This window comes from Scardinius erythrophthalmus (assembly GCF_964197995.2).
Source record: "Scardinius erythrophthalmus genome assembly, chromosome: 9".
Lineage (NCBI taxonomy): Eukaryota > Metazoa > Chordata > Actinopteri > Cypriniformes > Leuciscidae > Scardinius > Scardinius erythrophthalmus.
In genome coordinates this window covers 23694440-23718339 of record NC_138229.1, presented here as the reverse complement: position 1 = coordinate 23718339, position 23900 = coordinate 23694440, and the positions used below count along the sequence as shown (strand labels likewise).

Sequence of the window (23900 nt, the reverse complement as noted above, 5' to 3'; positions counted from 1 at the left end):
GGTTTAACCCAAATAGATATTTAATTATTTTAAACAAGTCATTTATAGGTTCTATATTTTCTTTATAAAAAAAAAAAGAAAAAAAAAGAAAATCTGGTGCTGCTTATTGTGTTTTTCCCTTTCTGACAATGCAAAAGCGTTTTATCTACAAGTCACTGTCCAAATCAAGCTTCTCATTGGGATTGAATGCATTTAGATAAGTAATGGTTATCGGGTTGTAGGGTGTGACTACCTTCAGAGTTTCTACGCACTTAAATATTTGGTCTCACCTTTCTTAAGTAATTTATGGTTTTCTCGAGTTAACCAGCTGGTTTGGATTGAGTCTTATCTCCATGGAGACTAATAACACAGAACGTAACACCTTACCGTCCTTATTCCTTAAACATAATAATTAATTACACTTATCGAAGTGGCGGCCTCAGTTATGAAGTTTGTTTTATGCTAAGCCCTTTATGTTTTTAAGGCCTATAAAATCTGAATATACCGTCAACCTCCAGGAAAATGAAGGTGCATTTGTGTTGACCTAAACTGTACTTTGAAACCTCCTGACTGCTCCTATGTTTTCATAATCAATGCGTGCAACATCATCGTCACTTTAGAAAACAACTGCTATATATGACGCCCAAACAATTCCATTGCAGGCTAGTATCTGTTCACTGAGACTATGTAAATGAATCTATCCTCTAGAATCTCACAGTTTTACTGCTTAACAGCCGCTCTGACTCAAATAATAAAACTGTCCTCTGGTACCATCTTCCTCTTGCGTGAAAAGTCCAAAAGGCACATGTGGTGCGTGGTTAATGTATAGGTGATTTGTTTGATAAGATGCACAACATTTCAGATTTCACATGTCTCAAAACCCTAAGAATCTCTTGGTTTTGAAGTCCTTGTCTAACTAGTGATTCGCTGCTTGCTTTGTTTGCAGTTCAGCACATTGGAAACTTAAAGAGTGAAACTCTCAGACTGGTGACGACGTCCCTTCACAGCCCTCGCTGCTTGATGGGGAAAATCAGCACACGGTGGAGCAAAGTCTAGGGGCCATAAAGAGATGAAAACTAGGGACACTTCCTTGTTGCGGTCACACAAGCGGATGGAAACATTATTATTAGACGCGAGATTTTTAATTCCTTCTTGGAACTAGTCAGCAAGGGTGTGTTCCCACTTACGAAAAAGATTGCCTTTCATACAAGTCATAGTTTTTTAGCCGTATACGCTTCGAATGAGGGTTACATCTCCAACCGCTTAATATATTTATTTAAGTGCCTTTTTTCAGTTTTTAATTTTAATTCGATGTCTTTGGTACAAAGAGGATTGTTCAAATGGTGCTGTTAAAAAAGGTAATTGATTATGACTCTTAAATGAATTCATTCGTTTATTTGTTTGTCACAGTGATGTTATTTTATTTTACAGAAGTAATACATTTGTTTTTCTTGTGAACAATTTATTGAATGACATTTTCAAGGCTTTAAGTTGGTTGCGGGTAGTGTTTGGTTTTAAAATGTGAATCTGAATCTAGGGGGACTACGTCTGGATTGACTCCAGTATTGGGGTCCCTATTGGAGGATGTGTGAAGATCTCAGACAGTGGACAGTATTGCCTGGTTGATGATGAAGGGAAGGTAAAAATGACGACGGAAGGAGAGACCGGGCTAGTTGTTACAGCGGCTTTTATCAGTGTGGATGAACTAAAATTCTCCGAACTAAAATTCCACGATACTCATATATTTTTTTTCTGTTATTTGTTGTCAAGACAAGGGCATTTCTCATAAATGCCTTGTGGATCAAATTGTCACTTGTGTTTTAAATATTATAGCTTACATTTTTCAATTAGTCAGTGAAGATTATTAAATCACAGCATATTTTTTTCTAATGTTATTAGAATTGAGAGAATCTTGAGAAGTGGAGATATTTGTTGTGCTTTTGAAGCAATATTGCACTTTGCATATTCAGTAACTTGTAGACTTAAAACACTAGTTATTGTATGTGGTCATTTACTATTTCTACATTTTTCTAATTGTGAAGAAAAAACAATAAATATGAATCATTATATAATTTTTTTAACTGAACTAAAAACTATTTCCATTGTGACAACAGCCTCATAATGTGCCAATATGCACCACTCTTGTGTTGTTTCAAAAGGTTTTTCCTGGAATCATTTTATTTTACTTTTTATTTTTTGGTCAAGACTGAAAAATAAATGTCTATACAGAAAATGAATTAGATAAATATACCCTGAAAATATTCACTGGAGTAAAAATATGACAACTTGCCCGCTCTCCCCTGTATGCTAATGAGATATTATATCACAACACATTCTTTAGTGTTATAATTAATCTACACTTGTCTAATCAGATGAATCTCATGTATTGTGATGGTTTTCTCAGGAGCGCCTTATCCCAGAGGGGGAGAGGGCCAGTCTTAAGCCCATGCACCCCACCTCAGTGGAGGGTGTGGATGACATGATCAGACTGGGTGACCTCAGTGAAGCTGGTTTACTCCGAAATCTGCTGGTGCGCCACAGACAGGGTTTCATATATGTGAGTGGATTCATGTTACTTTATGGCATAACAAAAATGAACTGATTGGCCTCTGTAATCATTAAATGAAATATAGTGTATTTCCAAATTAGTATTTGATTTGAATTTTAACTGTAAACAAAATGCTGTGGTAAAAACCTTCTAATTGGTTAAGAGGAAGTCCCCCTACTTTATGCGTTGAAAATCTGTACTAGAGCTATTGGGACATTTTGTGTAATTGTTCAATGTACAGTTTTTAGAAGTGAAAATAAACAAGTCATCTTGTAATTTACAGTGAAAAACGTAAGTAGACACTCCCATAAGTCCCTGTGTGACAGCTCACATTTGATAGTTTATGATAGCTATTTCCTCTTAGATGTTTCGTATGGGTTAAGTACATAAGGATGTACACATCTTATGTTTTTAAAGTAATCTTTATTGCATCTGCGTATTACCATGATGGTATTTTGTATGTATGCTTATGATACTGTGTACCTTGTGTATATATATATATATATATATATATATATATATATATATATATATATATATATATATATATATAAGTAGGCTACTTACCTCAGCTTGTGGAAAAACTTTCTTGTGATGATTTTTTTCTTTCTTTACCTCCTGTGTTTTAAGGTGGTTGTTAGTATGTTATATAAATGGATTTTTAGCAATTTGGTATATTAACATTATATCAGTTGATTAAATTTACATTTTTACTGTAAATTTAAGTTCAGTCTGTGAAGTTTCAGATGTTGCTTTCTTATTTTTTTACGTTAAAGTTCTGGTAACCACAGCTACCAGTTTTTACTGTAAATTTTTGTACAGTTCATTACAAGTTCAGTTATGGGCATAACAATTTGACTAAAAAAGAATTTCATAGTGTCATAGTATTTTAGTGTGTCTCTCTTTTGCTGTAATTACAGCAGCACTTGAGCGGCACGAACATGTCACGTGATCAATGTCACAAATTAATTTTTTTGAATTTTGACCTAGAAATAGATTAGAATCTGAAATATTTATTACTAATTTTTACATCATGAGGTTTCATTGTTGTAAATCTGAAAACGTTTTTTTTTTTTTTAATTAATTAAATTAAATTTAGAAACCTAGGTTTTCAGATGTGGTCTCAGATGTTCAGATCCCGCGGTCTATATAAGCTGTGTGAATTTTTATTTAATTTTTTTTTTGTCTGTGTGTGTTGTCTAGACCTATATTGGCTCTGTGCTAGTGGCAATGAATCCCTATCAGATGCTGCCCATCTACACAGCGGATCAGGTGCACCAGTATCACGGGCGTAAGCTGGGCGAGCTCCCACCACACATCTTTGCCCTCGCTGACAGTTGTTACTTCAACATGTGCCGCAATAAGCGCAACCAGTGCTGCATTATCAGGTACATATTTGTTCTTTTCTTCTGAACATTGAGAGTCGAATCTAATGTCTGTATTATGAAAGTAGTAATTTTTTGTGGTTAGTATGTAAGAATGTGGAAGGTTAAATGACTATATGCTGCTTTTGTAATGGAATGTTGTTACATTTTAGTCACGCATCATAAAGTGTGTGAGTGTTGCGGTCAATGTACAAAATAGAGTTCTGCTTGGGCTAATGCATTAGAAACAGTGAATGCAAAAAAACAGTAAATGTAAACAGCCATCAAACCCAATGATGTAGAATGGCTTTAAGTATTCTATTCTATTCTATTCTATTCTATTCTATTCTATTCTATTCTATGCACTAATGCCAGAAACAGTTAATTTAAACAGCTATCAAACCCAATGGTGTAGAATGGTTCTATTCTATTCTATTCTATTCTGTTCTATTCTATTCTATTCTATGCACTAATGCCAGAAACAGTTAATGTAAACAGCTATCAAACCCAATGGTGTAGAATGGTTCTATTCTATTCTATTCTATTCTATTCTATTCTATTCTATTCACTAATGCCAGAAACAGTTAATGTAAACAGCTATCAAACCCAATGGTGTAGAATGGTTCTATTCTATTCTATTTTATTCTATTCTATTCTATTCTATTCTATTCTATTCTATTCTATTCTATTCACTAATGCCAGAAACAGTTAATGTAAACAGCTATCAAACCCAATGGTGTAGAATGGTTCTATTCTATTCTATTCTATTCTATTCTATTCTATTCTATTCTATTATATTATATTCGCTAATGTCAGAAACAGTGAATGTAAACCATTTTCAAACCCAATGGTGTAAAATGACTTTGTTAATTATTCTATATTCTATTCGATTCTATGCACTAATGCCAGAAACATTGAATGTAAACAGCCATCTAACTCAATGGTGTAGAATGGCTTTGTTATTATATTATATTATATTATATTATATTATATTCGCTAGTGCCAGAAACAGTGAATTTAAGCAGCTATTAAACTCAATGGTATAGAAAGGCTTTGTTAATTATTCTATTCTATTATTTTCTATTATTTTCTATTCTATTCTGTTCTGTTCTGTTCTGTTCCATTGTTTTTGCAATGTGTTTGTTTAATGGTTTTTCTTACCATCATATAAAAATCTATAATAAATATAAATAATGAATGTGAACGTAGCAGAGTTTAATCACACTGCAGCTCTGTCTCAATGGACTGTAACACATTTATATTTATTAATTTAGCACATCCTGTTGTCAATAGTCCCTTTAAAATCATAGCAAACAATGAATGAATAATAAACTCTTCTGGTTTGTGTGTGCCAGTGGAGAATCTGGTGCAGGAAAGACAGAAAGCACTAAACTGATTCTTCAGTTCCTGGCTGCTGTGAGCGGGCAGCACTCCTGGATAGAGCAGCAGATCATACAGGCCAACCCTGTCCTGGAGGGTAAGCACTGAACATGCTTGTTTTTATTTCAATCCTTTCCGTAGAATGCCGTCTCACTTATTCATATCTTACAGCCTTTGGGAATGCCAAAACCATTCGCAATGATAACTCCAGCAGATTTGGGAAATATGTGGAGATCTTCTTTAATAAACAGGGTGTTATAGAGGGAGCTCACATGAAGCAGTACCTGTTGGAGAAGTCTCGTGTCTGTCATCAGGTGAGACCAAGTTGCACCTACGTGAGGAAGAAAAAGCATCAAGAGCCTTTGATTGGCTATGTGCTTTTATGAGCGTCATTAGATTCAAATATTTTGAAATTGCTCATGAAAATTATGTTTAATATTTCATAAATACTGTAGTCTTGCATTTAAATGATTAAAACCTCTAAATTAAATGTATCAAATTAAATCTTTTAAGGCACCACAGGAAAGGAACTACCACATTTTCTATTGTATGTTATCTGGGATGCAAAGTGAGCAGAAGAAGATTCTCTCCCTTGGTAATGCATCACAGTTCAAGTACCTGACTGAGGTGAGCACTTCAATTCATGTTTAGTAGAGAGTAACTGTAACACTTTGCTCATGTACTACTCAGTAAATGTTTAGGGATGCACCGATGCATCGGCTGAACATCGGTAACGGCCGATATTTGCCTCGTTAACTGCCATCGGCCATCGGGAAATAAAAATGACATTCGCCGATGTCACATGGGCGTCAGTTTGGTTTGATATGCTGGGGACAGAGACGCATTCGGAAGTGCATTTTCAGAAGTGCTGGGTACAATGACGTATTTATTTATTTATTTTTCTATGAGAAAACTCCTTTTCTCGAGAAAAGAACGACCATGGTGTGTAGCAGAAGAAGCGGCGGAGTATGCACGATCCGCGAGTGCTGAAGACGTTCTGCACGGCTTTGATGGGTGCGCAGGAGGACACAAATGGGCGGCGACCGCTTCTTCCAGTGGCGGGAGCTTTTCCCTCAGCGCCGTCAACAGATAGAGCGTTAACTGTACACACCGCCGCCGACTTGAGCTGCAAAGAAGCTCTGGCCTCCCTGTCAAGGACGCTTGTCAAAAAGTACGGGGAAGCTTGACCGCTCTGAATAGTGAGTGAGAGCGCGCGCGCGGTCGGGGCTCTCTCTCTCTCTCGCAGAAGAGCGCGTGCGCGTTTAAAATTTAATATGAACATTCACCCGTGTTTTTTCCCTCATAAATGCGAACACGAAAAATAAAATGAATATTATAATGTTTTTTTTTTGTTGGGTCAGACAATGATTACCAAATTTCTCTCTCATATTGCTCCTCATAACAACTGAAAAAGAACTTATAAATAAGGTTATAACTGTCAACCAGAAAGTGACATTAAAGGTTTTTTTTGTTTCATAAATTGCTTGGTCTGATTGAATTTGTGCTCATTCTAGGATAGTGTGATCAAGAGCCGAAAGACTTGTATGTTTCAGTGGCACAAAAGAAGGAATAAATAACAAAAAGAAAAAGCATCGGCCATCGGCCAAGTTGTTATGTTAAACATCGGTATCGGTATCGGCCCAGAATTTCCCAATCGGTGCATCCCTATGTTTAACCCTAAGTTTGGGATATTTGCAGTGAATATAAATGTATAATTTAATTGAGTCAGATACAATTAAATAATAACTACATCACATAATTACTGGTGTTACATCCATTGAGAGTTACATTCACTCCTGCTATCTAATTCAGATTCCTATATAAGGTTTTGAGATTAATAAGCATTGACTGTGGCATAAAGAACAATATCTGACTCTTCTGATGGGTGTCTAGGGTGATTGTTTGACATGTGATGGTCGTGACGATGCTGATGAGTTCGGACGGATTCGTGCTGCTCTAAAGATCCTCACTTTCTCAGACCAGGACTGCTGGGAAATCTTCAAATTACTCGCTGCCATTCTCCATATGGGCAACATCGACTTTAAGAGTTAGCGTCTATAACCTTTCTGTTACAGTAATAATATGCAAACTATCTTCACATTTACAAAAGTTATTGTAGCTTATTATACCATAAATTGAAGTTGACTGATTTGCTCATAATCTTTTTTCAGGCACTATAATGAATAACATGGACAGCTGTGACGTTCTGTCATCGAATCATTTTTCTGTCACTGCCAAGTTGTTGGAGGTACAAATGCTTCTTCAGAACTTTAGCTTCAAATCATTTTCAAGCTTACTACCTTTTATGCAATCAAACATTTGGCTCCTGAATGTTTTTGATGACAGCACTTCTGTAAATTTGCAGGCAGAAGATGCAATTCTTGAAAAGAGTCTCACCCATCGCTCCTTCATGACAAATCGAGAGATAGTCATTAAAGCCCTCAGCTCAGAGCAGGCCACAGACACCAGAGATGCTTTTGCCAAGGTACACACATGCTTTTATCCAAAAGCCCATTTGGGTGATTTAACATAGATACAGGATTAGGTACAATATACTGTTCAATTGTGTGTGTTTTTTTAAGACGTCTCTTTTGCTCACCAAGGCTGTGTTTATTTGATTAATCATACGGTAAAACAGTAATTTTGTGAAATATGATTACAATTTAAAAATAATTGGAATTTATTAATTTAATGGCAAAGCTGAATTTTCAGCAGCCATTACTCCAGTCTTCAGTGTCACATGATCCTTTGGTGCTCAAGAAATATTTATTATTATTATCAATGCTAAATAAAATATTTTAGTAAATTTTTTGTTTAAATCAATTTGATTTTTTTCAGGATTATTTGATGAATAGAAAGCTCAAAAGGGCAGAAATCTGAAATAAATTTGTTTTGTAGCAATGTAAAAGTCACTTTTGAATAATTGCATGTGTCTCTGCTGAATAAAATTAATATTTTGCAAAAAAAATTAAAAAAATTAACAAACTAACAGACATTCAGGCTTCCTTAATGTTCATGTCAGTTAATGTTTGTCATATACTCCTTGACAGGCACTGTACGGACGGCTGTTTGTTTGGATGTTCACAAAAATAAACAGCGCCATTCACAAACCACAGACTGATGAGTCCTCTTACACGCGCAAATACATTGGCCTGCTTGACATATTTGGCTTTGAGAATTTTCCTCAGAACAGGTAAGTGTCTTTTGACTGAACTAGTATTAGTTTAAACTACAAAATATAGTGATAAATTAACATGGTTGCTCAGCAGGGGTTTAAAGTACTTCAGTAATTGTATTTCATTGGATGGATGGATGGATGGATGGATGGATGGATGGATGGATGGATGGATGGATGGATGGATGGATGGATGGATGGTTGGATGGTTGGTTGGATGGATGGATGGATGGTTGGATGGTTGGTTGGTTGGTTGGATGGTTGGTTGGTTGGTTGGTTGGATGGTTGGTTGGTTGGTTGGTTGGATGGATGGATGGATGGATGGATGGATGGATGGACGGAGGATGGATGGATGGATGGAGTTTTTACATTTAATCATTACATTTACATCAGTTGTTGCCTATATTTGTAAAATTTAGACACTACCCATACTTTAAATATACTTTCTCTGTGTTTTTGCCCAATGTTTAGTTTTGAGCAGCTGTGCATTAATTATGCCAACGAGCACCTGCAGCAGTTCTTTGTGAGTCACATCTTTAAGCTGGAGCAGGATGAATATAGTAAAGAAGGCATCTCATGGAAGCGCATTGCTTTCAGTGACAACCAGAAAACCCTGGACCTGCTGGCCATTAAGCCTCTCAACATACTGGCTCTGATCGATGAGGAGAGCCACTTCCCTAAGGTCAGCTTCATAAGCTACATGGTCTGGTTTATATGCTATTGCTAATAGATATTTTGCCTGTGCTCACTCCATGTTGTCCTGTTTTCAATGCAGGGAACAGATGCCACATTGTTAAATAAAATAAACCAAGAACACAATGGGAACAAACTCTACATCTCATCCAAGAGCAAACATGGCATGCATTTTGGGGTTCAGCACTTTGCTGGGATGGTTTATTATGATTGTGAAGGTACTGTTTATTACTTGAAAACATTTCCCAGTAGTTACTTTAAAAGCAAATTGTTTCTGGTCTGAAAGATCTGTATTTTGTCAGGTTTTTTGGAGAAGAACAGAGATGCCCTGAGCATGGACATCATGGAGCTGGTTCGGAAATCTTCCAACAAGTTGCTCAAGCTGATCTTTGAGAAGGAGATGAATACAAACTCAGTCAAAAACGCTAACAAAATCAACAAAATCATCATGACGCCGAAGAACTCATTACGTGTATGGGGCAGTTATGCAGCAGATTGACAGTGTTGACTTGACATTGACAACAGCTTTTCAATAAATCATCTCTTTTGTGTCACACAGCAACTAAATGATTCGAGGCGGCAGATATCTACTCTGAGTGGCCAGTTCCGCCAGTCTCTGGACTCTCTGATGAAGGCCCTGTCTCTCTGTCAGCCCTTCTTCATACGTTGCTTCAAACCAAATGACAAAAAGAGGCCCATGGTATCAATTCACATCCCATAAGTTACATGTTTTGTATTGTGTAGCCATCAGAACCCTTTTCAAATCATGTTTTCCTTTTCAGTTTTTTGACAGAGAGCTCTGCATGCAGCAACTTCGCTACTCTGGAATGCTGGAGACCATTAGAATCCGCAAGTTGGGATATCCCATCCGGCACACCTTTAAAGACTTCCTGTATCGCTATCGTGTGCTCCTGAAGTCTGCAGATTGTGACCCCAACACTGTATGACACAATATGATTATTTACAGATAAATATGTGAATTATTTAATATAAAGTGATAGTCGAAAGTAGATTCAATTTGTGTCTAAGTAAGTTAACATCCATAGCTGAAACTTAATTCCCGCCAACCGATCATTGCCTTCTGATTTAAATATAGGTTTAGGGTTATGGCTTTTATTGGTTGCTAGGAATAATGTGTGTATGATGTTGATGCAAAGTGTGTCATTTCTGCACCACTAGCATGCAAGTATAAGCAAAATGTAAAAATAAATATCCGATTTCAAACTGGTTTCCCTAAACACTACCCCATCTGAAATTCAGGTAGTCCTACCCCCATCTTCACACCATTAGTTGAGCCAATGCTAATGTGTGCCTGCTAATGGAGATGCTCAAAACCGAGCAATGTTGAACATTTTATGGGAAACAATCTAGGAATGGTTTACTTATTATTGTCTACACATATTAAACTGATAGGAGAAACTAAAAGAATTACACACTTCAGCTTTAAACAGGATGAATGTTCCAGGCTGGCATAATTTGATAAATAAAATGTCTGTTATTTGTTTATCAGGAGCCTCCTTCCAACTGCTGTGCAGCCATCTGCAGGGCTATGATCAAAGACGAAGAGGACTGGAAGATTGGCAAAAACAAAATCTTTCTCAGGGTACCTCAGGCATAATATTTCTCTAGTGTATTATAAGAAGTTTACATCAATATATGTATACATCCTTGTAATACTAAATCAGCTTTTTTTAGTATTTAGCATTGTTGCCATTTTTAGTATTATATTAAACATAAACCACTGTTCAAACGTTTGGGATAAATTAGATATTTATTTAGAAAGGATACATTAAAATGATCAAAAGTGAAAGTAAAGACATGTATAATGTTTAAAAAAAACTTTTATTTCAAGCAAATGCTGTTTTTTCTATTCATCAAAGAACTGTATCGTGGGTTTCCACAAAAATATTAAGCAGCGCAACTGTTTTCAACCTTGATAATAGTAATAATGCATAAAATCACCATATTAAAATGATTTCTGAAGGATCACAGATTACGTGAAAAAATTCACGTAAGAATTGTCTTGCATCATGTGTTTCTTTTCTTCCTGCTGCAGGATCATCATGATTCCTTCCTAGAAATGGAGAGAGAGCAAGAGCTTTATAGGAAGGCACTTATCATCCAAAGAGTGATGCTTGCCCACAAGGACAGGTCCGTTCCCCACTGTCGTAGTGTTTCTTATGCAGCTGTACAGCTTTGTTAAACTAAGTCATTCTTCATCCACATACAGAGGAGCTTTTGTAAAGAAGAAGAGGGCAGCTCTGGTTCTGCAGAAAAACTGGCGTGGCCACAGAGACAGGACAAGCTTTTGCAAAGTAAGCTGTGTAGGAACATCTCACGTCTGTATGGAATACAGTTAAAATGAGTGTAGTGACATAATGAAACTTGACTCACATTGTATCTGTTTTCCCTGTTAGCTCAAGCAGGGATTTGCTCGTCTGCAGGCGAAAGTGCGCAGTCGGCAGCTCCATACAGAGTATGTGCGCAGACGGGCTGCAGCCGTTACTCTACAAACGCAGACCCGTGGCTACCTCGCCAGGAAAGACCTGAAATGCAAAAAAAACGCAGTGATAGTGCTGCAGACTCAGACCAGAGGACTGCTGGCCAGGAAAACCCTCAAGAGAATGAAATCAGATGTGAGTTTATAGTGGAATGGACCTTCTTTGTAGTGCGTTTGCAGTGTTTTGTCTTGCTTTGTTTTATATACACTACCGGTCAAAAGTTTAGAATAATTAAGATTTAATTAAAACAGTATTGGTGAAATATTATTACAATTTAAAATAACTGTTTTCTATTTGAATATATTTTAAAATGTAATTTATTTCTGTAATGGCAAAGCTGATTTTTTTGATCAGCCATTACAAGTGTCACATGATCCTTCATGAATTTAATCAAAAGATTACATTGATCAAAAGTGACTGTAAAGACATTTATAATGTTACATAAGATTTATATTTCAAATAAATGTTCTTTCTATTTCTATGAAAGAATCCTGAACAAATGTACTGTATCACTGGTTCCACAAAAATATTAAGCAGTGGAAATTATTTTCAACATTGATAATAATAAGAACCTTTATTAATTATTGAGCACCAATAATAATTTATAGTAACTGAGCCCCAAATTAGCATATTAGATCGATTTCTGAAGGAACGCGTGACACTGAAGACTGGAGTAATGATGCTGAAAATTCAGCTTTGCCATCACAAGAATAAATGTATTCATATAGACATATCAACAGTTATTTTAAATTGTACTAATATTTCACAATATTTCTGTTTTACTGTGTTAATTTTACTGCGTTTCATCAAATAAATGCAGCCTTGGTGAGCATGAGAGACTTCTTTAAAAAACATTAAAACTTTGATTTATTCCAAACTTTTGACCGGTTGTGTACTTCATTTTTTATGCTTTTATTCATACCCTTGTCCTGTCTCAGGCGTTTTTGTCTGCGCAAGAAAAAGAGGCTCAGGAACTGGCAGCACTGGAGCTTCAGCAACGCCTAGAGGAGCTGCTCAGAAAAAACGAGGAAGCTGCCAAATCCCAGAATAAGGATGATGAGGAAATGGTGGAGAATCTCTTTGGCTTCATGAGTACATTAGGAGGACAAGAGGGTCAAGCTCCTGAGGGTTTTGAGGTTAGAGTCATCTTGACAGCAGAAGAAGGACACCTATTTGACATGAACAAACACTTCCTGATCAAAATACAAAAAGCCTGTCACCTTTTATTGTCGATACACAATCATTTAATGCATACTACACATGCTATCAGTGATAATACTGTATATTGTACAGTGTGAGATTTATGGAATGCAAAATAAGGCTATTTCTAGGTTAATACTAACTTTGTCTATATGTTCCTAATGTTCTAGGATTTTGAGGCAGAGCCGGCGAAGTTAGAAGAGGTTGAACTAGTAGAGAACCCTGTAATGGAGAGGAAGGCTATGTCATTACCTGACAGCAGCGAAGACGAAATAGAGGATAAAAAGGAGGAGGAGATTGAAGTTGAGGATGATGAGTTTGCTTTCTCTAAATTTACATCTCTACACTTCCAAGGATCTTCAACCCACTCACATATCCAACAGAGACTGCGGAAACCCCTGCTCTACCATGAGGATGAAGGGGATACCCTGGCAAGTGTTGTTCTCATTAGCATCATGTCCCCATTTAAAGCGAGGCTTGATAGTCAACTGTGTCTTGTATTGGCTTGTCTTATTTCTTCTCTCCGCTTTTTTCCTATCTCCTCCAGGCCAGTTTGACAGTATGGTGGATCATACTAAGATTTATGGGAGATCTTCCAGAGCCGAAGCAAGAACGTGTTTCTGCAATTGCTGACCCCATTCAGAGGAACCTCGGTCAGAGACAAGCACGGCGACTCAGTAACCTTGTTGGATTAGATCAGGTAAACAACCGAGACACCATAATAAACCTTTCTTCCTTATCTTTACACCTACCAGATGTACAGCCTATACCTCGACTGCCTAACCTGCTGGAAAGACCAGCCTGTCTATATTATAACATATAATGTTATATGCTGGTTAGTGCTGGTTTGGTATTAGTATATATTATATTGCAATAAATATTTTAATGTGAACACGTATTTAAAATATAGACTAGCCAATCATATAATGTTTCAGATGTGTTACACAGCCAGTGGCATAGAAGGTGACAACCACACATACAACTAGATGTGAGCAACCGGTAATGTGCCTCCTGGTGGAAATAATAGAAATAACAATATAAAGATGTGAATCTGAATAAAAGGAAAAATTAAAATAAAAAATAAAAAGGAAAAATTAAAACCAAGGGACCATAAATATAGGGAACAAAATACTGTTATAGATGTCACACAATAACAAAACTTAATTACCCAACATACTGTATGTAACTAGTGATTTTCTTACAGCATTATATTAAACACAATTTGTGGGTTTATTTTTTTTGTTGGTCTTGTAATTGCAGAAATTTTTGAGGAAAAAAATGAAGCAGCAGAAGGGGACAGGGAAACGAAAGCCCTCAGCCATTCCTGAAGAAGAGGTGAAGTGTGGTTATGTACACTTCTGAGTACAACACTGAACATTAACCGCAGCTAAAACATAATAACTGCATCACAGCAGGTTCTTACTAACCATTCTGATGTAATTTGCAGCCAGAAGAAGTACCAAAACCTAAAATGGAGGCAGTTCTGGAGGAAGAGGATGTACTGTTTGGAGAAGGACCAACTTTTGATCGTCCAATGACATCCTTGGAAAAATTACACACTATTGTGGGATATGCCATTGTACGACGAGATATAAGGTTAATGTGATGGGGCTAGGGTTAGGGTTAGGGTTGGGTTGGGTCATTTACATGCTTCATAATGTGTGATATACTTCATTCCTCATACAGAGAGATAATGGTTACATAATCTTTATGACTTTCTATCTTTTTTTCAGAGATGAAATCTACTGTCAGATCTGTAAGCAGTTAACAGACAATAAGAACCACAAAAGTGTAAAAAGAGGCTGGATCCTTCTGTCCATCTGTTTGGGCATTTTTTCCCCTACAGAAAGCCTCACTAAGGTATGAAATACTATTTTGATTTTTGTTCTGAAATTATCCAGTCATTATTGCAAAATAAACCTGACAAGGTGATCAGGACACTCATATGAAGCAGGGGAGTAATGTTCTGTCCCGAAGGAGTTTATTTAATTTCTGCTGAATATTTTACTGCATTATATCATAGCTCAACTATGTAGAAATAGGTTCTCTGGGACCATAGTCAGTTACACAATTTAATCATATTACAAATGCCACGACAAACCAATCAAGCCGTGTGATATATGGTTGTTTTGTATTATGTATTATGTTAATAATACATAAAACATATTATGTGTTGTGTTGGCATATGCTGTTATGTTTGGTTGTTATATATTGTTTAATGTTATATTTTATGTTATGTTTATTATGTGTTGTGATGTCATCCTGTTGGACGTTGTTTAATGCTGTTTTGTTATGTGTGGGTTTGCTGTTATATGTGGTTTGCTATGTTGTTAAATGTCATTTTATGTTGTGTTGTCATGTTGTTTAATGTGATGTTATGTCATGTTATGTTGTTGTGTTATGGCGTGTTATGCTGATATTTGTTGTTTTTATATTGTTTAGTTGTGTTATATTGTCATATTATGTTGTGTTAGATGTTATCATTTGTTGTCGTTTTTTGTTATATTTTGTCATATGTCATGCTGTGTTTGTTGATATGTTATGTTGTGTTATGTGCTGTTTTGTGTTGTTACTGAATGTAGTCATTTTATGTTATATGTTATGCTTTATGTTGTTATATTTGTTATGTTGTCATGCTGTTTTGTGTTGTTGTTACATTTTATGTTGTGTTGCTATTGTTATGTTATGTGTTTTCTGTTCTGTTTTGTTTTGTGCTATTTAATGTTATGCTGATATTTTATTTGATGTTATATTATGTAATGTTAAATGTTATGTTCCACAACCTTTTGGCCATAGTACCTGGAGAGCTTTATACGCCATGGGCCAAGTGAATACTCCTCCTCCTGTGCGGAGCGACTGCGAAGGACTTTAGCCAATGGAGAAAGAAGTGAGCCGCCATGCTGGATTGAACTACAGGTAGGCAATCCCTCTGTCTGAAATGATGAAGAATACTCCCCTTACCTTAAACATGACCAACCCTTCTTTCCTGTAACTGCAAGTCTGTGGAGACCAAAAACCCCATTGCAGTGGTTGTGGGTCTGATGGATGGCAGAAGCATCAGCCTCCATGTGGACTCAGCCAGCATTTCTAAAGAGGTGTGCAATGCAGTTATCCAGAAAATAAACCTGCAGGACAGTTACGGCTTCTCCCTATATGCTGCAATGAATGAGAAGGTTTGTAACATCTGAATGGCTTAGGGATGAATCTTCACTTGTAATAGTAACATGTAACTAATAAGCAATAGAAACAAAGTCTTCACGTATGCATTTCTTGCTGCAGATGTGGTCTCTAGGCAGTGGCAGACAGCACGTCTTGGATGCCGTGTCTATGTGTGAGCAGGAAGAAAAGAGGCAGGGGAGAGAGGAACAGCAAGCTCCTTGGCGCCTCTACTTCCGCAAAGAGATCTTCACTCCGTGGCATGACTGTTCATCTGACCAAGTCAGCACAGAACTCATCTATAGGCAGATCATCCATGGACTCAAATTTGGAGAATATCTGTCTGATAAGGTCAGTCCCAGGCTGTGTGCTTGACCTGTTCATATCACATATGTGATTTCAATATGAATGAGATTTGTGACTTATACTCTGTTGGTGAACTATAATCTTGATCTAGGAGGATGATTATGTGCAGCTCGCAGCCAAATATTACTATATACAGCATGGCTCTGAAAGCAGTTTGGAAACTGCCCAGAAGATTGTTCGTGAGTGCATGAACATGACTATAATTGAGAACAAGTCTTTGGTCAAACTAGTGCAGTTGGTCAATTCTGCGCACACAGAGGTATATTCATATGTTATTATAAATATTATTGTTCACAATAGTTTGATTTGGCTGCAACAGAATTTGATTTGGCGGCAGTGCTAATTTGGAAAATAAAACAAGCAGTAATCCAGTGTAATTTTTCAGGGCCCTTACATAAACTCTACTACACCTGTCCATGAAGTAAAAGCAGAGATTGTCCAATATGCACAGCAGAAGTGGCCAATCTATTTCTCCAAGTTATATGAGGCTAAAGTGGTTTCAGGTAAAAAAAAAAAAAAAAAAAATGTTTATGTTGTTTATAGTTCTCATAGGAGTAGCTAATCCAAAAATTAACATTTTGTCGTCTTTACTTATCTTCATGTCATTACAAACCTGTATGACTTTATTTCTTCTGTGGAACACAAAAGGAGAGCTTTTGAAGAAAGCTCATGCTGCTCTTTTCTATTCTATGAAAGTGGATAGGGACCAATGACTGTAAAGATAAAAAAAAGGATAAATAAAAGTCTTCTGAAGCCATATTAGATATTTGTATAAGGAACAGACTGAAATATAAGAAGAGCAATTTTGCATCCCACGGAAGTCATACAGGTTTCTAGAGATATGAGGGTGAGTAAAAGTTGCCGGAATTTTATTGTTGGGTGAACTGTCCCTTAAATGCACTGAATTTGTGAATTCACTGTTGTATTTTATTCAGGTCCCCCACTGCCTCAAGACCAGTTTGTAGCTGTCGTGAACTGGAAAGGGGTCTTCTTTCAGGATGAGACCGCATTTCTGCAGCTCTCTTATCCCGAGGTGTCAAGAATCGAAATGATGAGGTAAAAAATAACTCTCTATGGAGAAGCACCTTAATTACACCTGAGCATTATGCTCCAAATACTATTTCTGCAGATTCTCAGTCTAGTTCTTAGTTCTCTCCTATTTCTGTTTCCTTCATTCCTTCCCTCCTTAACTTTTCTCCCACAGCGATGAAAAGTCTGGTGGGATTGTATGTTTGACAACTCCAAAGGGGATGTATGAGCTGCAGGTTGTGAAGGGAAACGAATTTGTGGATCTGGTCAACATGTTCATCTCAGGGCTTAAGAAGAGATCCCTGTATGCCGTGGCAATACAGGACCTTAGCAGACAAGGTGCTCCTTTTACATTGGTTACTACATTGTGACAAACAGCAATTTTCCTTGTAGGATTTTCATCTGAGGGTGATTCTTCAATTGTAGGAGCACTTTTAACTGTTTAAAATCCTTACAAATAATGTGTGATTGTAATGACATATAATGCTAATAACATTTTTCACTTTTTGGGGAAAATTCGAAAAGAGGGGAAGTTAAAAATCAGAGTGGAGTTCAAGACCACATTTAGAAATTCTGTTAACATTGATAAAAAACAACAACTAGTAAAGTAAAAAATTAGACACTGAAAATTGGGTTAAAGCTATTACAATTTAGTTTTTAATTTGAAGTATTTTTAAAAAATATTTTTGTCTTTAAAACCATCCAATGTGACAAAGTTTCCACTTATTGAAGAAGCTCTCTTATGTTAATTTGGGGTGATGGGGTCTTCGAACCATTAAAATGGTCCAAATTGCTTGGATATTTATCTTTCTGATTTTTTCTTCCCTTCAGAGGATCCCACATTCCTGAGCTTCAGAAGGGGTGATGTGCTGTATATCATAAAGGATGGAGAATATAATATTGACGAAGGCTGGATCAAAGCGAGGAATGAGAGGACAAGTCAAACTGGAGCAGTTTCCTTAGATTCTATTCAGATTCTACCGATGTTGACTAGGCCTACAGAAGAAACACTGGTAAACATGATTTCTCTTGTTTCACATTGATTTGTCGAAGAGATTACTCCTCATCACTGGCCATCATTGTGTTCAATTTTTTTACCAGTGTTTTGAGGTTTTGTGTTGGAAATAAATACCAGAATAAAGCTAAAGAAAAATTATGGAAAGGCCAGCAAACATTGTAAAAGTTTAAATTCTTTAAAGACAGTTTAAAATGTTTAAAGTCAATTTCTTTAAAGAATGAATGTACCTTTAAAACTGGCAGTTTAAAATCTTGAAAGGCAGTTTCTTTAATTCTAACAGTTTAATTCCAAGAGTTAAAGAGCAGTAAAATAAATCAGTTTTGGTCCTGCCTCCAACAAAGTTTCGGTCCTGCCTCCAACCATTAAAAATATTTAGAAATAATTTACAAAACCATCAGTGAGGTTCTTTTCTTAGAGCGACAAAATATGGCGTTTTGTAAGTCAAGAACAGAAATGTAAATAGAGTAATTTCCATCCCCTAGAATTTGCTGAATTTGACCCCGGCACGGAGAAAGTCAGTGATGCCGGTGTTGCCGCAGAAGGAGGAGCTCAGCACAGAGAGAATCGCCCACATGACGCTCAAGGAGTTCTCTTTCGATTATTTCAGGTGACAGTTGTACAGTTTGCAATTATCTCAACTGACATAAATGATAACTGCTCCAAAAAAGCAGCAACTTGTAAGTTACCAGTTTTGAGAACATGTCAGAGCTCCTTAACGTCCCTCTTTTCAATGGCTCACAGGGAGTCAGGTAAGGAAGGTGGACGTGGCAAGGGAGGAGCCAAAGAGAAACTGTGGGCCAAGAGCAAAGAGCCTCTTAAACAGCCTCTGCTCAAGAACCTGCAGGGCAACTCAGAGCTCTCCCACCTCGCTTGTGACTCCTTCACAGATATCCTTCCCACTTACATATAACAATATTGTGTGAATTATAAGTGATAAAGACTTAAGTGCATGTGACCTCAGTACATTTTAATGAATGATGCTCGCTGTTTTCTTTAACATGGTCTCTACCTATCCTTAAATATATGGGAGATTATCCAGTCAAGCATGTGCGGACACCCATAGATCTAACAAACCAGATCTTTGGTCCAGCAACAGCGCACGTCGAGCTAAGAGATGAGATCTACTGCCAAATAATGAGGCAGATGACCAATAACAAACATGGGTTTGTCGACTGCTTTTAAGTACCTAGACATGATGTCACTTTATTTGTTTTATCTGTGTAATGTTTTAATTGCTGTTGTTTTTCTCTCAGGTTGAGTACAGAGCGAGGATGGCAGCTGTTGTGGCTGTGCTGTGGTCTCTTCCCTCCTAGTCAGTTGCTACTGAGGCATGCGCAACGTTTTCTTGAGTCCAGACCCAGAGAGCCACTGGCCTCCACCTGCTTGCAGAGGATGCAAGCTATGCTCAGGTTAAACTTGACTACTCAAACAGATCGTTTGATTATTGTAAACATGAAGGGCGAATGTTGAACTATAACGCATTTTTTATTGTCCCGTACAGTATCGAGGGAAGAAAGTTGCCTCCTCACCAGGTGGAAGTGGATGCCATTCAGAATAACAGCACTCAGATCTTCCATAAAGTTCATTTCCCCAACGATACATCTGAAGTAAGGAGTAACATTTCAGTTTTAACTATTTTACACATTCTTATTTTCATCCACCTAAAATGCGTTTTTTTAATTTCAGATATTTGAGGTGACCACCACTACGAGGATCAGAGATTTAATTCGCAACATTTCCAAAGACCTCCATCTCTCCTCATCGGATGGATACTATCTGTTTGTGAAAACGGCCAATAAGGTTTCAGATATGATTTCTTTTTTTCTTCTTTTTTTCCTGAAGGTGATGTTTTAGGTCCATGCTAATCTTTGTGTGTTGTATATGGTACTTTCAGGTAGAAAGTATGAATTCTGAAGAGTACTTTTTTGACAACCTCAGGCAACTCACAGATGTCACCAAAAAAGGAAAGAAAGTCAAGGAGGGTGAGCTGTATATGCTTACATGCTAAATACTGTAATTAATCCAATATTCATGTGTGTGTTATAATCAGACTCTCACTATGATAAATATTGATCCTGAATTCAGCTGCTCCAACTATTGTCCCTTACCTGGTGCTCTTCATGAGGAAGCTCTGGTTTAACGTGATCCCGGGGAAAGATCTAACCGCTGACCTAACGTTCCACTTTCCTCAGGTATGTTGTCAGTCTGATCATACCTTATCTGGTTAAGCCAGATACTGGCTGCAGAGCTCTATAACAGCATAAATTTAACCTACCTTACAGTGTAGTAAAGGTTTGTATAACTGAATAGAGTGCTGAGGTCATTTTGTAGGCCAACCCAGAAGTTAGCATCACCCTGGTTCCTTCGACAAAAAGCCAATAGGATTTTTCCGTTTGGAAAATAAGCTCTGAGACTAGCATAAGTTTATGATTCTTCATCACAATTGAACAGCTTTAATGGATTTTGAAGCTTAAAGGGATAGTTCACCCAAAAATGAAGATTGTGTCGTCATTATTTAACCCTCATGTTGTTCCAAACCTGTATGAGTTTCTTTCTTCTGCTGAACACAAAGAAAGATATTTTAAAGAATGCTGGTAATCAGACAGTTGACGGCACCCATTGACTTCCATATTGGGAAAACAAAAAGGGTGTCGTCAACTGTCTGGTTACCAACATTCTTTAAAAAAAACATTATGCACAGAAGTGCAGGAATTTAGGACTCATTCCTGCAGCACTCTATTATGCAGTGCAACTTTGCCCAACTGTCGTCTTTTCATTTTCCTAGGAATTGCCGAAGTATTTGCGGGGTTACCACAGTGTGTCTAAGGAGGACATGATCAGTCTGGCAGGACTGCTGTTGCGTACTCAGATTGACACGGATAAGTCACAGTTTGTCATGATCCCTAAAATGCTGAAAGATCTAGTGCCAGCTGATCAGCAGAGGATCATGACTCCTGAGGACTGGAAAAAGGTGATCCTCACGCTTCTTATTTATTGAGTACATTTCAAATATATGGCTCTATGCATTTTGACTTTGTTTCAAACCTTAGTGAAGTGTACATAAACACACACTACCTTTCAAAAATGTAGGATCAGTAAGATTTTTTATTTGAATGATTTCTGAAGGATCATGTGACACTGAAGACTGGATTAATGATGCTGATAATTCAGCTTTGCCAATGCCATCACAGGAATTAATTATATTTTGAGATATTAAAATAGCTATTTTAAATAGTAGCCTACACATTTTTCACTATTACTGTTTTTGCTGTATTTTTCAAATAAAATAAATGCAGCTTTGGTAAGAATCCTAACTGAGAGGAACCTCGTAAGTGATATTGCTTCAGAATGTATAAAGCGCTAATTAATATTATATTTTAGTACCGCCTGACCCTAACATCATGATAAATGTGGTTTTGGCCTTTGGTTTGCAGCACATGATCAGTGCATACAACAAGCAGGCAGGCATAACTATAGATGAAGCCAAACTCCAGTTCCTGAAGACCATCTCACAGTGGCCTACCTTTGGATGTGCTTTCTTCGAAGTAAAGGTAACCAGAGCAACGCTAAAATTAAACCTGATTGCTTAGAAGGAGGTTGTTTTCTTGATACTGACTGTACTTTTGCTCCCAGCAAACATCTGAGAAGAGTTACCCTGGTGTCATCATGATATCAATTAGCAAACAAGGAGTTAGCCTCATCAACCCTAAGACAAAGGTAACGATCTGTCTGTATATACATAATACAACTATAATGTACATTGTGTAGCGTGTGATGTTGAAAGTGTTTTGGCTGGCTTGCCTGCAGGAAGTGCTTGTGATGCATCTATTCAGTAAGATCACTTCCTGGTCTAGCGGAAGCACCTATTTTCACATGACCGTTGGCAATCTAGTGCAGGGCAACACTCTGCTCTGTGAGACTTCAATGGTAAATATAGCACGCACACACACAACTACAGCAAGTGTCACACTACTTATATGTTAATATCCTCTCTGGCTGTTTTTTTTTTTTTTTCAGGGTTTTAGAATAAGCGATCTCCTGTCCTCTTACAAGAACATGTATATGAAGGAGATAACAGTGGTGCGGCCCAGACATCAATTGTTCTCTTGAATCATCATGTAGTATGATAATGTTTGGTAGCATATTCCTTTTTTTTTTATCTTTCTATAATAATAATTCTACTATAAATTTGTTTTGGTAATTTTGGTGTACTCCGTAAGTAAAATTAACATTTATAATTACTGTCGGAAATCACTTTTTAATATGTAAGTCACTATAGATATGTCAGTGAATCAGCTTTTTAAATCATGTTTTTGCTTGTTGCTACTTCTATGTCCATTTATATGTTTTAAATAATAATTTTATAGGCTTGAATATTTATTATTATTTCAATATTCCACCTTTTCATTGACTTTGCCTTGCAATGTTACACTAGGTGGCAGTATTTTTACAGTTTAATTCTAATCCATCTAACGCTGCTTTGTAGGAACAACTATATTTAACAATAAAATGTAAAATTCAAATTGGTTTTGAATTTAATTGTCAGTGAATGGTGACTTTGAACAATTTGTAATTAATAATAGTAATCATTTGTTGGGATTCCTTAGTATTTTGCAGTTTGTAGTATTTGCAGTTTGGTTAGTCTTTGAAATAGCTTATAATTTACAATACAGTAACTGACTGACTCTCTTTGCACACTAGACACATGGGTCATATTTTATCAGAAAATCTATATATGAAATATATATTTTATATGAAATATTTGACTCTTGATGGTTTAAAATATGAAAATATAGGGCATTTTACACTACTGTTCAAAAGTTTTGGGTTGACAAGATTTTTAAATGTTTTTGAAAAATCTCTTTTGTTTATTGTTCAAATTTAAATGAACTGTTTTGTATTTAAATTTATTTTATTTATTCCTGTCACGTCAAAGCTGAATTTTCAGCATCATTACTCCAGTCTTCAGTGTCACATGATCCTTCAGAAATCATTCTAATATGATGATTTGCTGCTCAAGAAACATTTATCATTATTATTAGCAATGTTTTTATAATCACTTTTGATCATTTTATTGTTGTTGAAATCATTAATTCCTTTTAAAAAGCTTTAGAAATTCTGCCTAACCCCAAACTTTTGAATGGTTGTGTACATTTCTATATTCTCATGACACAACTGATTTAAAATGCTTAAAGGGATGTTTCATTTTACTCCTAGGGATTTTTGTTATGCATGTTGGTCTGACTGCTCACAATGAATGTATAACATTCTGATTTTGAACAGCAAGATTTAGATTAACATACTTTAGTTAATCTCACAGTACTGTTAAATTATAGTTAAGACACGGAATATAACGTTAAAGTTGCTTTTTTCTTTCCAAATCCACTGAAACATGCACTGGCTTTTGGGATTTGCATAGCCTCTCTTGCCATTCTTCCACTAAACCAAAAATATCCTAGTGTGCCTCTCTCAACCCCTGGCCTCTTGACCA

At 36.6% G+C, this 23900-nt stretch overlaps 1 protein-coding gene across 1 annotated transcript; it reads left to right on the top strand.

The window, feature by feature from the left end:
- The first annotated feature begins 1531 nt into the window (after positions 1-1531).
- Positions 1532-22935, top strand: myo7bb (myosin VIIBb). The gene is given in 46 exon segments (XM_081374539.1): positions 1532-1618; positions 2384-2536; positions 3731-3915; positions 5247-5368; positions 5443-5585; positions 5785-5898; positions 7165-7318; positions 7443-7519; positions 7637-7756; positions 8322-8464; positions 8918-9128; positions 9222-9357; positions 9442-9611; positions 9699-9854; positions 9856-10080; positions 10650-10742; positions 11196-11290; positions 11370-11454; positions 11557-11775; positions 12579-12776; positions 13011-13271; positions 13388-13540; positions 14101-14175; positions 14288-14436; positions 14574-14700; positions 15637-15756; positions 15840-16013; positions 16120-16347; positions 16454-16621; positions 16748-16865; positions 17298-17418; positions 17567-17730; positions 18223-18404; positions 18892-19016; positions 19151-19296; positions 19419-19572; positions 19663-19818; positions 19911-20016; positions 20096-20209; positions 20304-20391; positions 20495-20601; positions 21195-21380; positions 21844-21960; positions 22043-22126; positions 22217-22336; positions 22427-22935. Coding segments are annotated over 45 exon segments (6393 nt in total). The 5' UTR covers positions 1532-1618; positions 2384-2425; the 3' UTR covers positions 22520-22935.
- The last annotated feature ends 965 nt before the right edge of the window (positions 22936-23900 follow it).